We start from the raw sequence: 13,801 nt of genomic DNA on the forward strand, positions 1-13,801 counted from the left end.
TTTCCAGAAAAGCAAGCCAATAGTACAAGAAAGCTAAAGGCAAAGTGTTGGCCTATATTGCTTGCTCCAGTGTGGACTTGCCCTAAATATATATCTATATAATCTACCGCACTCCCTTAACAATGTGCTTTCTCTGGGAGATGTCTGTAGAAGGAGATGAGACGGTAGAGCCTGTCCTCTGTTTCCATGGTGCTCTTCCATGCTGCTGAGGGATCCCTCATGAAGGAGAATACATCTCGGTACCGTGGGAAAAGCCTCTTCCACAGCATGTTTCCTGCCCAGCCTTGATCCTCTGCTGTGTTGAGTACAGTAATTGGCCTGGGAGGCCTGTCCCCCAGGCAGAGGAGATATGGATGGTTTAGTGCTGAGATCAGCAGTGGTTTCCACATCCTCCCCCTGTATTACATTTGCCAATATGTGGTTGGCTTTGTTCCCTGCCAAAACCTGCATCCTTCTGCAGAGGCTGTGGGATGAACGACATCCCGAGACACTTTAGTATCCCAACAAACACCATGTACAGCATTTTTCAGAAATGATAATAGAGTCTCTGAACACACAGTGTGTTCAGAACAAATTGATGGGGGGGTCAGAGTGTGTTCCTCATGTTGCCAGAGTTGCACAAAAGAATCACTTTGGTAGGACACAGTTACTTATCTATGAGTACGTAAGCTGCTTAGAGGTGTCCTGAAGTCTGCAAAACCAAATGGTGTAGGAAGTAGTGTGGGCATGACACTATCCCACAGCAGTTTCTTTTCTTGCTACGAAGACTTCCGTCCTTCATGGAATAAATAGAGATGAGTGCTCCTTTGGCAGCAGCCCAGTTTGCTTCATTTATTCTTCTGGGTGAACGTTTTTCTCTTCCCACACTCCTTTAACCTCTTCTGTCTGTTTTATTATCACAATCTCAAGTCACTGCATGGAAATCCAGAAGGAACACTAGTTGCAGATTCAGTGGAAAGCTTTCTCTTGGCAAAAGCCAACTTTAAGGTAAACCTATAAACAGTTCTGTATCTGGCAATGATTAAGACAGCTGTGGTGTTGAGATACTCAAAAGCTGCAGCTATTTTGTCTTGTGGGTTGAAATGATGAAGTTTTAAGATGAAATACCTTTAGAACTGTTGATGGAAGGTTAAAAGCAAAGCTGCATGCTTTTCAGGAACTACCTGAAGGCTTCAGCTTTGCTCTCAAGTTTCTTAATGAGGTTTTAGTGTTCTGCCTAGTAGCAAAATACCAGTGCTATCCAGAAATAGCTGTCATATGTTCCACATGAAAAGCTGCTCACTACCCTATACTGCTGTTCTCACAGTTCAGGTCTAAAGAATGTATTCATTGGAGATTGTATAGGTTGAGATTTGGTAAAACCTGTGCCCAGCAAACACATGAAATACTTCGTGCCAATGCATATTGAGAATTAACTTCCTAAACCTGTTCTGCTGCCAGGACTTCCTGTGCCAAGTAACCTTCACAGGGGAGAGGACGTGGTGGTGCGATCCATAAGCCCTATACTCCTCTGTATAGTCGAGGGATGAACAAAGAGCATGGAAGGCAGGGTTAAACCTTGACACTTAACATGAAAGTAACCCAGCATTCACCTCCTGCACTACAGTGTGTCTTGGCTCTTCTTTTTAGGTTGCTTCTCTTTGTGATTATGTATGGAGTATATACCCCTGAAGTGCATTTTCAGCAGGTAAAATTAGTCTTCCACGACCGTAGTCCACAAATACATTCAGGTAACTAATGATGTGGAACTTAAAGCTGAAAGTGACTTGTGTGGAGACTTTTTATCCAATAGATAAGGCTATATATTGGTATAGTTGATCCACAGTAACATAAGGCATGGTCTCAGAGATCTAACTAAAGGCTGATCTACATATATGTCCTTAGGTATAACACCAACAGCTCCGGGTACCCTCATTCCAGCCCTCAGGTCTTTTTGGAGGGGATGTTTTTTGCTGTGTTTCTTTTTGTGATGGTGCATGGGGTTGTAGATGTTTTCTGCCTCTTCCCTTTTCTTGGCTTCTTACTCCCATTGTAAGTGTAAATACCATGAATCCTGGCAAACATGCTGGAGTTGAAAAAGGCTATGAACACTAACAGACTGTCAAGCACCATTCCTACACAAGACATGATGCTGTATTCAGGTTTCATGGTGCCTTTCCAAGCTAGCAATGCCGCTCATGTACTGCTATTAACTTGTATTTTGAAAGTGCTTCCTAGCAGTGTAGCTTTGTCTCCTGCCAGTCTGGCTGTTACCACTTGGATTTACGCTCATTTTCAGGGACTGCTCTGTCTCCACTTCTGCCATTAGTGTCAGCACAGTGGTAAAATGTTGCTCCTCCAAGTTGTCTCCTTTTTCCTGTTAAGGGCAGTTCATGCATCATTTGCTATAAAGGTTCTGATAGCTCAGCAAATGTTTGAAGACGAATTGATGCTCTTTTGTGGCAAAAGGCCCAGTGCATAATTTCACATTTACTCAGGATAACGTGGCCTTGGATAACCGAGTCCCAGATTTACTGTTGCAGGGTAGAGTGGCTGAGGATTTATCCAGCCTCAGCCCCCCTTTTTTAAACACTGTCATTTAATCCCAACAAGCAGGCACAGGCATCTCTTTGGTTGCAACCAGGCTTTCACTGCCAGCCAGTCAGTGGGTCCTAAACTGACTCATCAGTCAGAAAGATTAATAACTGCTCTGCTGGATGATTTCACTTGTTGTCATGGCACATATCCATTAATGGAAAACAAATACTCTGGAAAATGAAACACAGATCGTGGTGTAGTGGCCAGCCAAGTCCTTTTGGCCAGATGCATAAATTAAAGCATATATTAAGTGTCCTTTCAAAGCGAGAACCTCAGGTTGCTTGCTTCATGGTAGTCTTCAATTATTGTTTCTTTATTCTTTCTAGTATTTCCTCTTCTGCCTTTTAATGGGGGCTGTTCCCCTACATCTGGAGCTCCAGTGTGAATTTTTTGCTGATAAAGAGTTGCTGGAAGGATGTTTTCAGCTGAATGCATCTTTCCAGCGGTACTGCAGGAAGGTTGAGGGTGTGAAGAAAGAAGTGCAGGCAAGCGGTGCAGGAAAGCTTTGCATTACAGCAGCCTGATGTGTTTAGAAAATAAAGAATATCCCCAAGGAGCTTTGGTATGCCAAATGTGTTGGTTAAATTAGTATTGAGTGCTCGTACATGGCAAGCCTTCAGAAGTGGGAGAAAGTGGGGCTCTGAGCACAGCTTCCCTCTCGAAGGCCCCTTTCTGCTGAGGAACTCAAACAGCGTGCACACCATCTGGCATAATCATGGGAAAGGGGGATAGGGCTTTTTCCCTTCCACCCCCACTCTTCTCTGTTAAAGATACCAAAATTCAGTTCCTACAACGGGACCGAGTTTCTGCTGTTCAGTTTGGGAAAGCAGCCCCTGCAAGTTCCCCCCATCCCAGTGCACTTGGTGGGCTTTGGAACCTAAAGGTTCCTTTAGGCTGGGAAAACAAACAATGTATGGCTATGTGGAGTATCTGTGAGGCAGCCGTTAGGTTTAACTAGTGTGGATCTCATTATGTGCAGCTGATGGGCCCTATACTCTGTATACTCTGACATTTGCTTGGCTGGAAAGTACGTTGTGTGGCTCGTACATGTTGCCAGGATAATATCTCATCAGGGAGTACCTATGGAGCAAACTGGGGAGAAAGAAGGGGAAGAAAAGCCTACAAAGAGCAAGTTACTACCAGACCCTGTTAGAAGCAGTTACCAGTTTTGTTAAGAATCTTACTTTAATCACAGCATTCTTTGTTTTATTTCTTTGACCAGAAGGAAGTTGTTGTTTCAATTAGGAGGAAGTGTATAAATGGTCTTTAAGGAATTTCTTCATGGGGAGGAAAAGAGATACTGATTTAAAAGAACAAAGCTTTGTTTTAGGTTTGCTGATAGAAATCTGTCTGCCTTTTCAATACTGGGACAGCAGCGGGTGACTTAGGACCTTTCCAGATATTCAAGTCATTTCTAATAAGCTGGCACTTGTCACCACTCCAAGGGTTTATCCAAAAAAGCATATGGATAAAATAACATCCTTTTACTTGATCAATTCATGCGGGAAAGTGTGGTTGGATTTGGGGCTAGAATGGATTTTTTTTTTTACATTATATTTAACAAAATTGTTTTGCATTTTTGGGTTTAATCCAGGATTTTCCAACTACAAAGAAATTTGAATGGAGCAAAACGAAATTAGAATAGAATTAAACACTTACTGCTTCCCTTTCCTCCCAGGAACATCTGACAAGAAATAGGTATAACACAGTAACTCAGCTTGGGATGGCCTCAAGCCAGTGTGTCTGTAGCATCCATGTTTGTTGTACCTATAGATGCGGATGGTATATGGAGGGATTTAGCATTTATTCTGGATCTGCCTTGAACAGAAGCATAGCATGGGGATTCATTTTTTTTAAATCAATCTCACGCATGTATAATAAATTCCACCCCCTTTCAAACCCACTCATGCACTTGGATTTCTAATGAATAAGCCTGCATATTTATTCATGAAGATTAAAGAACTGTGCAGATAGAGGCAGCTGGCTGAACTTTTTTTTCCCCTTTAAATCTGCTGACCTCTGCTCAGGAGTAAAGAGGAAAACCCTCTCTGATTCACTTAGTCTGTTATCTGAGCCATTTTGTCTGTCCCAGTCTGCAATTTACTGCTTAGGGCACAGAACATAGAATCAGCTAGGTTGGAAAAGACCTTTAAGATCATCAAGTCCAACCATTCTCCAGGTTTCATGGAGTGGGATGCAGAGGGGGAAGAAAATGGTGGTAAAAATCTCCTGTTTATATGTAAAAAATACACAAAACCCAACTTGTTTTAAAGGTGTTCCTTCAGCGCTGACTTATTGCAGAGCCATTAAACATCTAGGCCCTGATTCACACCCCTGCTATGGCTGTGCCATGGTCAGATGTGACACTACCTCTGTTTTCCACAGGCCCTGTTGCTGTTGGGTGGCATCGCGCTCTCCTGCCTTGCTCTGGACCTGCTCTTTCTCTTGTTCTACTCGTTTTGGCTGTGCTGCCGCCATCGGAAGAGTGAAGAACACCTAAATGCTGACTGCTGCTGTACAGCATGGTGTGTCATCATTGCAACCCTGGTGTGCAGGTACGGTCAAGGCCTGAAAGGGATCCTCCCTGTCATTTGGGGTGGTGTGTCCTGTGTGTGCATATTCATGCTTGGTATGCTGTGTCTAGTTAGTGAATGTTGGCAGTAATCCCTCTTTCCATTCAATATATGTATGATTTGCATATCTGTAATGTATTTTCTTCCTTTCTGCCACTTGCTGAACTGGCTAATGGTTTGAGCAGTGTGAAACAGAATAGCTAATGTCCTGCTCTTTGATGCTTTGCAAGTGGTAAATCAAGGACACTGCATCCTTGGGAGCTTATCACTTAAATGGGATGGATACAGTTGAAATATTTATCATGTCTAGTTGCAGATTTCTTAGAATCCAGTGTCCAAAAAGAATGACTGTGGTGGAGTAGATAGGACAAAAGAGGCACAGAGGATTCTTTTGTATTTGGAAGTACTGGTATTTGACTGGAGTGGACGTTCAGGTTTTGCAGCCTGTGTAAGACACTGCTGCATTTCATTATCTGCACTGATGAACCATCTCCAAGGGTGTTAGTAATGGTGCTAGTGTCAGTAACATTTCATGTTATGAGTGAGGAATAGAAGGTTGTGCAGATGAAGTGAAAAGAAGGGTTTCTAAAAATGAGAAATTAAATAATTGGACATGTACAAAAGAAGTTAAAAGGAGAGAATTGACATTTTGTTTGTTTACTGGGTTTGGTGTTTTGAGTTCTTCTTTTTTCCCATTTCCTAGAAAGTTAATGATGGGTCATCTGAAAGCAGGGACATCCTTGCAAACTTCCAGAAGGTGCCTTGAACTTAAGTTTGTTTTGACTTGGGCAGAACAAGCTCTATGGATGTGGTCACTGAGATTGAGCACTGCATTTCTTACAATCCCATGCATCATCTACTCTTGCCCTAGACTCCAAGGGGTCTTAACTGCCCCTCTGCAGGGCTGGCAGGGCTGGGAGCAGCTCCCTATTCAGAAAGGAGATAACAGTGTTTTTTTTGTATTTACTTGCTGATCTGGTATGTGATCTTTCTGAAGGTGAGAATGTTCTGTGAAGGCCAGGCTTAGCTGTTCAAGAGCTAGATTGTGCTGCTAATGCATTTGTATATTTGTTCTTTCAAGGCACACACTTAAGAGAATAGAAAACCCCTGAAATCTAGAACAAACACTGCAGAGCAGACATTCTGTTTGGCAGCTAGGGATGGATTTGCCTGTGGAGGCAGGGGGTCAGTGTTGAGGAGGAGACCTACTGCACTAGCCAATATTGCCATCTTCACAGGGAGCTCTTCTGTACTTTGCTGAATGCAAATAGGAATAGAAAGGCAAACCAGAAAACAACTTACAAAAAACAAATCTCAGCCTCATTCACCTTTCTTTTTAGTGATCTCAGCAGCTTCAGCTGCATCCATTCAAATCCACTGAAAGTGCTATGGTCCTAACCCTTTCTTACTGGTGCTATTTATAGTTGTGCTGCTGCCACAGGCTCTTGTTAGCTATTGTAAAGTAGCATGTGTGTCCAGGGCAGCTGCTGCAGAGTGTGGTAGTTGATTGTTTTTAATTGTGGAAAGGGTGAGAAGGAGGTGTGCAGAGCAGCATGTGAGAGACAACTTTAAGTTGGAAGGTCAGCATATAAATTCTGATAAATTTGATGTTCCTCCTAGTCAAGTCTGCAAGCTGGAAAACTGCTTAAGTTTCCTCAGAATCCAGACCACTGGTTCTCATCCTTGTTGTACCATTTGTATTTGCAAGTATTACATGTTGAAGTACTCTTACAACTAAGATTCTGCCTGAATCTATAGTGATATTGAATGAGTACAGCTTTGCTTCTTTTAATCAAGTTTTAAATATCCATTCTGATGTTGTTGCACTTGAGCAATAGCAGGTTGGTACCATCCATGGGGAGTGAAGGTGCTGTCCAAGTGCTGCTGCTCTCTTGCAAAGCTGAGGTCAGTTTTCTGCCCCTTTTCCAGCAGCTGGGCACAGCAACGCACTCAAACTGGCACCTCTTGGCACTCTGTGCTCATTGTCTGGCTGGGAATGTAGACGCGGCTTCTGACAAGCAAGGAATCTGATCTGTGCTAGCAGGAAGTCCCAGTTAGATACTAACAGCTAAAGATTAGTCCACTGGATATATCCTATCCGAGTTGTGTGTTACACATAGCAGAAGTGCCAGACGGGCAGATGCTGTGATGCCTCAGAGTGATGGGGAATAAGGCTATTCTATATGTCTGCCTGACAGTAGGCTGACCTGGGAGACAGTTTGTAGCACCATATGCAAGGGGAGAGAAGTAGGATGGATGCTGAAACAATGACAGGCTCCAAGCAGCAGCTGATCTGTCTTCCTATCCTAGAACTAGTTAACTCTGGTTAACTATTGTTAACCTATCTTGTCTTCCTATCCTAGAACTACTTAACTCTGGTTAAATCCAGCTGTGCCTAGTACACGCTTATTTACGTAGTACATAATCCCAGAGGGCTGTTTGTACTGTGAATCCTGCTGAGTGCTGTGGATCACTGTTTCCTAATGATTTGATATTTCCTGCTGAGCAAAAGGGAGAATGCTGAGCCAGCAGAAGGGATAACTGGTTAACAGGAGCTCTCCAACAAAATGTCTCTCTAATGAGTGTTCCCAGTTGCTCTAGCCACAAAGTAAGAATGATTTGCCTAGATTATTCCCTGAATACTTATTTAACTTCTAGTCCTTGCCAATTTTGATTGGTTTCTGTGTATTGGGAGTTGTCTTAGAAATCATCTCAACCACCAGTTTAGGTGACCCTAATTCTCCCAGGATGAAACTCAGCTCTGAAGGTGGGTGAGAAGCTTTGTGGAGAAGATACCTGAAAGAAATGGGTACAAATAGATGGTGAAAACTTGCTTTCTAAAGTGCCAGTAATAGCGCTTTCCCTTGGTGCGAAAGTGCAAGGTGGTAATTAGAGAGACAAATTAACATTCCTCCTGAGAAGATCAAGTCTAAAAAGGGCTCTCCTTATGAAGTTCCTGTAATTAAAGATGACTTGGTGTAGTTAGATTATTCATTTCTAAGGATGTGATGTGAATGGCTAGTGTTCATCTTTTCAGACTGGTGACTGGGTACCCGGAGGAGTTTTCACTGTTTGTGCGTGGGTATTAAACCAGGAGGATCTCACCACCAGAAGGCATGTATATACTCACTGTATCAGATTAACATTCTGCTGTTCGTGTATACCCTGAGCAATCCACAAAACATTTTTTGCAGGTCATGTTGCAAGCTAGTTTGGAATTGGACTTGATATTTCTTGTTCTTTATCAAGGGATGTCCTAAGCCCATATGGCTTTTGCATGCAAACAACAGAAAGCTATTCCACATACTTGAATTTCTTCAGTCTTACTTAAAAGTGATACTGAAGTGTGTGCACACAACATGCAGTACATTAAATTGTACTGTTGAATGTACAGGAATACATGGAAATCATGCTGCTCTTCTGTCTCATGTCATGTAACTCTTTGAAGAGCTGGTAGAGTTTACTATATCCCTACTGTGTTTCTGTGGGTGTGCTCCAGTGATGACAGTGTGAAGGTGAGGAGCTTTCTTGACTTAACATAAGTGGGTTTCCTAAATCATACCAAAAGGACTGAGTAGCCAAGTGGCTTTTTTAAATGCAGTATTGAACAGCAAAGCAGCTTAAATGGCCCGTAAGTGCTCGATATGTTGATTTCTGAGATTTGCATTAAAAACATGAGTGAGAATGAAGGCAGGAAAGAGGTGGGGGTAATGGAAGTGATAGAAGAATGACAAAGGTAGGTTTGGGAGGAGGAATTGAGGAAGGGACAGTATGAATTCAGGAGAGGTGTATGTGTGTGCTAGGGAGGGGAATGTGACAGAAGCCAGAATAGCAGAAGTGGAGATGACTTTCCTATAGAAGCGTTGAAAATGCGTTGGAGTATCTTCCAGAGGGTGCTAGGGTGGAAAAAAGCTGTGTCATTCAGGAATGCTGTTCTTGTATCCATGGTGCGTGACAGAAATGCAGGCTTCCCCATTGGGTGAGGATTTTGTCATCCTGTACTGGGAGATGGATCAGCTGTATCTGAGGTTACTGAGCCCCCAGGGTTTGTGCAAGAAGCCATGTGATTTGTCCTGACCTCAAGGACTTACACTGTTGGGTTGAGTTGATCTATTTTTACTTTAAAAGAATGCCCTTAAATAGATGAAGCCCCTCTGTTTCTCTTTAATCAAATAGAAGGTAGTTAAAAATTAGCGTAAATCCTTAAATCTGCTTTAAACAATAGCAACTTACACCAATGTGTGTAGGCAGGGATTTGAAACAACTATTGGATTTAGATGAAGCCAAATGCAAACAGAAAACTAAGCAGCAACAGTTCTCTTCCCCCACTGGCAGCTCTCCCACTGCCTGCCCTTCAGCTCTGCCCCCTCCTCAGTCACAGCGTGGGTCCAGGCAGCTGCCCCCAGCCTGGGATTCAGGGATGGTTTCCTTCCCTCTCTAGCATGATAGTAAGGGGAACTGCCACAGATCTGTGCAGCTTGCTCCTAGGAGAAGGAATGGCAGCATAAGTGGCCCTTGTTGGCATAGGGGATGAATGTGGAGCTGGCTTTTGCTGGACAGTAATGGAAAACTTAATGCTTTAGGTGTAGTTTCTAGTGGATGTGTGAGATGCATGGCTAGAGGAATATATTACTTGAATAAAATGGCTTTTATCCCAGTTCCTATTGCTCTAGTGTTTTCTTTCAGGAGTAGTGACTGCCTAGAGGGTTTAAGGGAGGTCAGAGCAGTGGTTTGCACAGGGATGGGTAGGTATCCTAGGGATGGTTGCTGGATTAGTTCTGCCTTCAACAGGGTAACAAGTCTCAAGTCACTTGCCAGTCATTGCTAGCTCTTCATAGATGGTCCCTTAGAGTAAACTGACTGATGTACTTATCTGTGCTGCTGCTACTGCAGAGTGCTGTTTCTGAGTCTTTTCCACCATAACAGTGCTACTGTGCTGGGAATGCTGAGAGCCAAACAGCAGGTTTTGGGCACTTACCAAGCCTTTGCTGAAAGAATAAGCTTCTAGTAGCTGTAACAGGCTGAATAAAAGCTGCTCACTAATTAAATGGGTCAGATCTACATATTGAATGTCAAGAATGTTCTGGAATTTGTGTGTCTGTAGTAGAAACAACTAGTAAAGTTTGCTGCTGCTTGGGAGAATGAAAGGGTCTTTCTGAATGTTTGCTCTGATAAGACAAGGAAGTTCAAGCCATGGGATGCTGAGTTGCTTTATCCTGGGCATAGCTCTGGCTCTGTAATCTCTCGTAAGTGGAAGAAGTGTGTGTGTGTCTTTTTTATCCCCCTCTGCTCCTGTGCATTTTAGGCATGTGTTATCAGCTCCGATAATAGCTGCAGCCAGTGAGGAATGCAAAGAGTTTTTCTCTTTAATTATCAGTGTAATTTGCATTAGGAAAATGTTTGAGGAATGGTGCTCATAGAGGATAATTTCTTGTATTAACATTAATGCTAAGAGTTATATACTTGCTACCTTTCTAGATATGATGTAGGCTGCCTACTGTCCCTGGAAGACTCTTCAGCTGGGGTTTTTATGGGCCAAGCTCTCTATAATTTGTGGAGAGTCAGTTGTTGGAAAAAGCATCACACAGATTTTTACAGTGGATCCACTTCCAGTGTGTGATCTTTGCTTCTATTTCTTGTATTTATGAGGAGAAAGTAAAAATTCAGCCATGTGAACTATATTGGTCTGTCTGAAGTGGATGAACCCAGGCAAGGAGGAATGGATGCTGTCTTCCTGCAGCAGAGGAGCAAGAGCAGAAACAGTCATTTGGACTGTGGATTGATGTGTGTGCCAGAACAAATCTGCAAGGGTCTGTTATCAAGACAAAGCCCGCTCTGGCTTGCCTGCTTGGCTTCATTTCCCAGCTGGGTGGTGGGGCTGGTGAAGAATGCTTAATATCCTTTAGTGGCCCTTCCTGTTAAACAAAGGCACTATGCTTGCTTGTTCTGAAAGCAGGGTTTTGGCTTGTTTCCGTCCTCTTTTATTCCCCCTTCAAACCAGCTCCGTGAGCTAGTGCTGTAACTCAAGCACAAGAAGAAACTGTGAAGAAACCGTTTTGTCCAGAATAACTTCAGATTTACACCAAAACCACCAACACCTTCCTTTCCACTACTGCAGAAGCAACCCTGGTATTGTGAGAACCTTCCCAGAACAGATCCTGGGAGTTCTGAAACTAAATGTGACACAAGAATAAAGATTTTGTGTCTTGGTAATGTTTTTTTTTGCCTTGAGTTTAGTTGTATGACCCCTTCACAAGCTCTTTCCTCCTCTATTATTAGATAAAATTTGCCTTGGGAAGAGGAACTATAAGTTCCTGCAGTGATGCCTTAATAGAAGATGTATCACTGACTTGCATGAGATTATCTCTTGGTTGCAACTCATTTACAGGATCCTCCCCCTTTAAGTGAGGCTTAAGCTAATATGGTTTACTTCATAATTGGGGCAGGCTGATATGTGTGGACAGTTATGGCAAATCATCTGATAGGTGGTAATTTGCTAAGCAGCTGGAGCTGAATTGTGTCCACAAGCTTGAAATTCATTTGCTTTAACAATAAATAAGCCTTTTGTCCCAGTAAGTTATTAAGCCTTCTTTCCCAGTACTCGTAAGTCAGTGTGACACAAATGCTTCTAATGGGAAGATAAATCAAGATAGATGAGGTTCATAGATAGTTCACAGTGTAGAAGGCATGGAAAACACAGAGGAGCCACCATCATGGGATAGTAGTCAGTGCAAGCTCTTTGTGTCCTGCTGTTAAGAAATTTAATGAAACAATCTGTATTTTACATCCAGAGAAGGCATGTGTCGCTTGACATAGCAATGGTAGCTCCTGGAGAAACCACTGGAGAGCTGCTTGGCTGGCTGGATTTCAGGTTGCCCATGGCTTATTCTGCAACAGATCTTCATTATTGTACCATAAATGAAACCTACATACTGAGAAGGGATCGTGTTCCTCTGTTCATCGTATGGACCCTATATAGGGAGTTGATGGCTGAGTGGAAAATACAGGTGATTTTTTTAGTGGTTGCTGAGGAACATGATCCCAGCTTCCCTTAGGGAAGCATGCACGTGTCCCTGCCTATGGCAGGGGGTTGGAACTACATGATCTTTAAGGTTCCTTCTAACCCAAACCATTCTGTGAATCTTTGATATGATTCTATGAGTCTTCCCTTTCTGTGGCAAGTGCTGATGTGATTACCGAGGGTGCTGTTGCAATAAGCCATGCATTATGTAGCTTGCCATTTAGCTCTAACTCTACCCTTTCTTTCTCTGCAGTGCTGGGATTGCTGTAGGCTTCTATGGGAATGGAGAGACCAGTGACGGCATTCACCGGCTGACGTACTCGCTACGCCATGCAAACCGCACTGTGGCTGGTGTCCAGGACAGGGTAAGCACTAGGAGAGATGTGCTAGCAAAGAAGGAGTGTGGGAATGAGCAGACTTGCTCAGCAGCTCTTGTCTTGAATCTGGCTGTGCCTGTATCTCTTCCTATTTTTTGTTAGTCTCTGGGTTTAGAGATGTGCTAAAATTTCCATTAGCTGAGTGGTGATTGCTTCAGCTCTTCTAAAAATATCAAGGCAAACACAGCTTGTTAAATGAAGTCTTTCCTTTGCTAGGTTTATAAACAGCTTCTGATCAGCTCCCTTCCACACCCGGAAGAGGAGGCAGGCCAAAGCAGACAAATCTCTTAGTAAAATGTATCATTTTAGCACAATCAGTTGTTCTTGTGCTGCTGCTTAATTTCATGGTGCCATTCTGTGACCCTGATGGCAGCTAAATGTGTGCATGTGTTAAAGGTTCAGCTGAGATGCTATTATTAGACTACTTTCAAACAAATTATTTTATAGATGCTTTTAAGTTGCTTTTGAAGGGTAAGCAGTCTGAGCCTCTAGGACAGAGGACTGGTAATCTGGTAGGTAGGTGTCTGGACTTGCTAGTAGACACTGGTAGGTGTCCATGACTTGCTAGTAAGAATGAATCCTCTTTTACTTCCTTGACTTCTTGTCCTTGAATTTTTTATCTCATTTTTGCCATCTTTTTCTTTCCTTGCTCTTACATTCCCATAATACAGGTACTAGATACTGCAGTGGCCCTGAACCAAACAGCAGAACCAAACTTGGTTGTCCTGGAGGAGATGTTCACGAAGCAGACCGACTACCTGCATGTGGTTCAGAAACTGCAGGGTCTCTTGGATGAGCTGGTCAGGCAAACAACTGAGATCCCCTTTTGGAAGAATGAAGAGCTGTCTCTGGAGGAGCTGGCAATTCAGATTGACCTCTATGACTGGTACAGGTGTGTAGCATGCTGTAGTGTAGATGTAGTAGCATCTGTTTTGCAACAATGATGTGTGTCTTCTGGATGTCTGAGCCAGAGGCTCTGTGTATTACTGCAGGTGCTGTTGGCTCACGTAGCTCATTTGTTTCTTACAGCAAAATTGCATTCAGTTTAAATCAAAATGTGGGACAACTTTTTTCTTAGCTGTGTTTATTACCAGCTGAAGGGAAACTCACTCTGAATGTGTAGCTTGTTCTAACACTGGGGAAAAACAGCCACAGAGACAGTTACTGTTGTGTCCTAATCAGCGTGTTGTAGTTGCGTGGCACACTAACTAAATAGAGTAGAAAACTGGACTGGTTCCATAAGTTAACAGCAC

At 43.0% G+C, this 13,801-nt stretch overlaps 1 protein-coding gene across 3 annotated transcripts in view; it reads left to right on the top strand.

Annotated features, from left to right (window-relative positions):
- TTYH3 (tweety family member 3) overlaps positions 1–13,801 on the top strand; it is a 79,061-nt gene that overhangs the window by 34,419 nt on the left and 30,841 nt on the right. For all 3 annotated transcript variants that reach the window (XM_005145299.3, XM_031045581.2, XM_031045580.2), the window contains exons 2-4: positions 4,963–5,132; positions 12,425–12,536; positions 13,220–13,440. In XM_005145299.3, coding sequence (XP_005145356.1) covers positions 4,963–5,132; positions 12,425–12,536; positions 13,220–13,440 — 503 coding nt within the window. The remainder of the gene's footprint in view (positions 1–4,962; positions 5,133–12,424; positions 12,537–13,219; positions 13,441–13,801) is intronic.

This window comes from Melopsittacus undulatus, chromosome 8 (genome assembly GCF_012275295.1).
Source record: "Melopsittacus undulatus isolate bMelUnd1 chromosome 8, bMelUnd1.mat.Z, whole genome shotgun sequence".
NCBI lineage: Eukaryota > Metazoa > Chordata > Aves > Psittaciformes > Psittaculidae > Melopsittacus > Melopsittacus undulatus.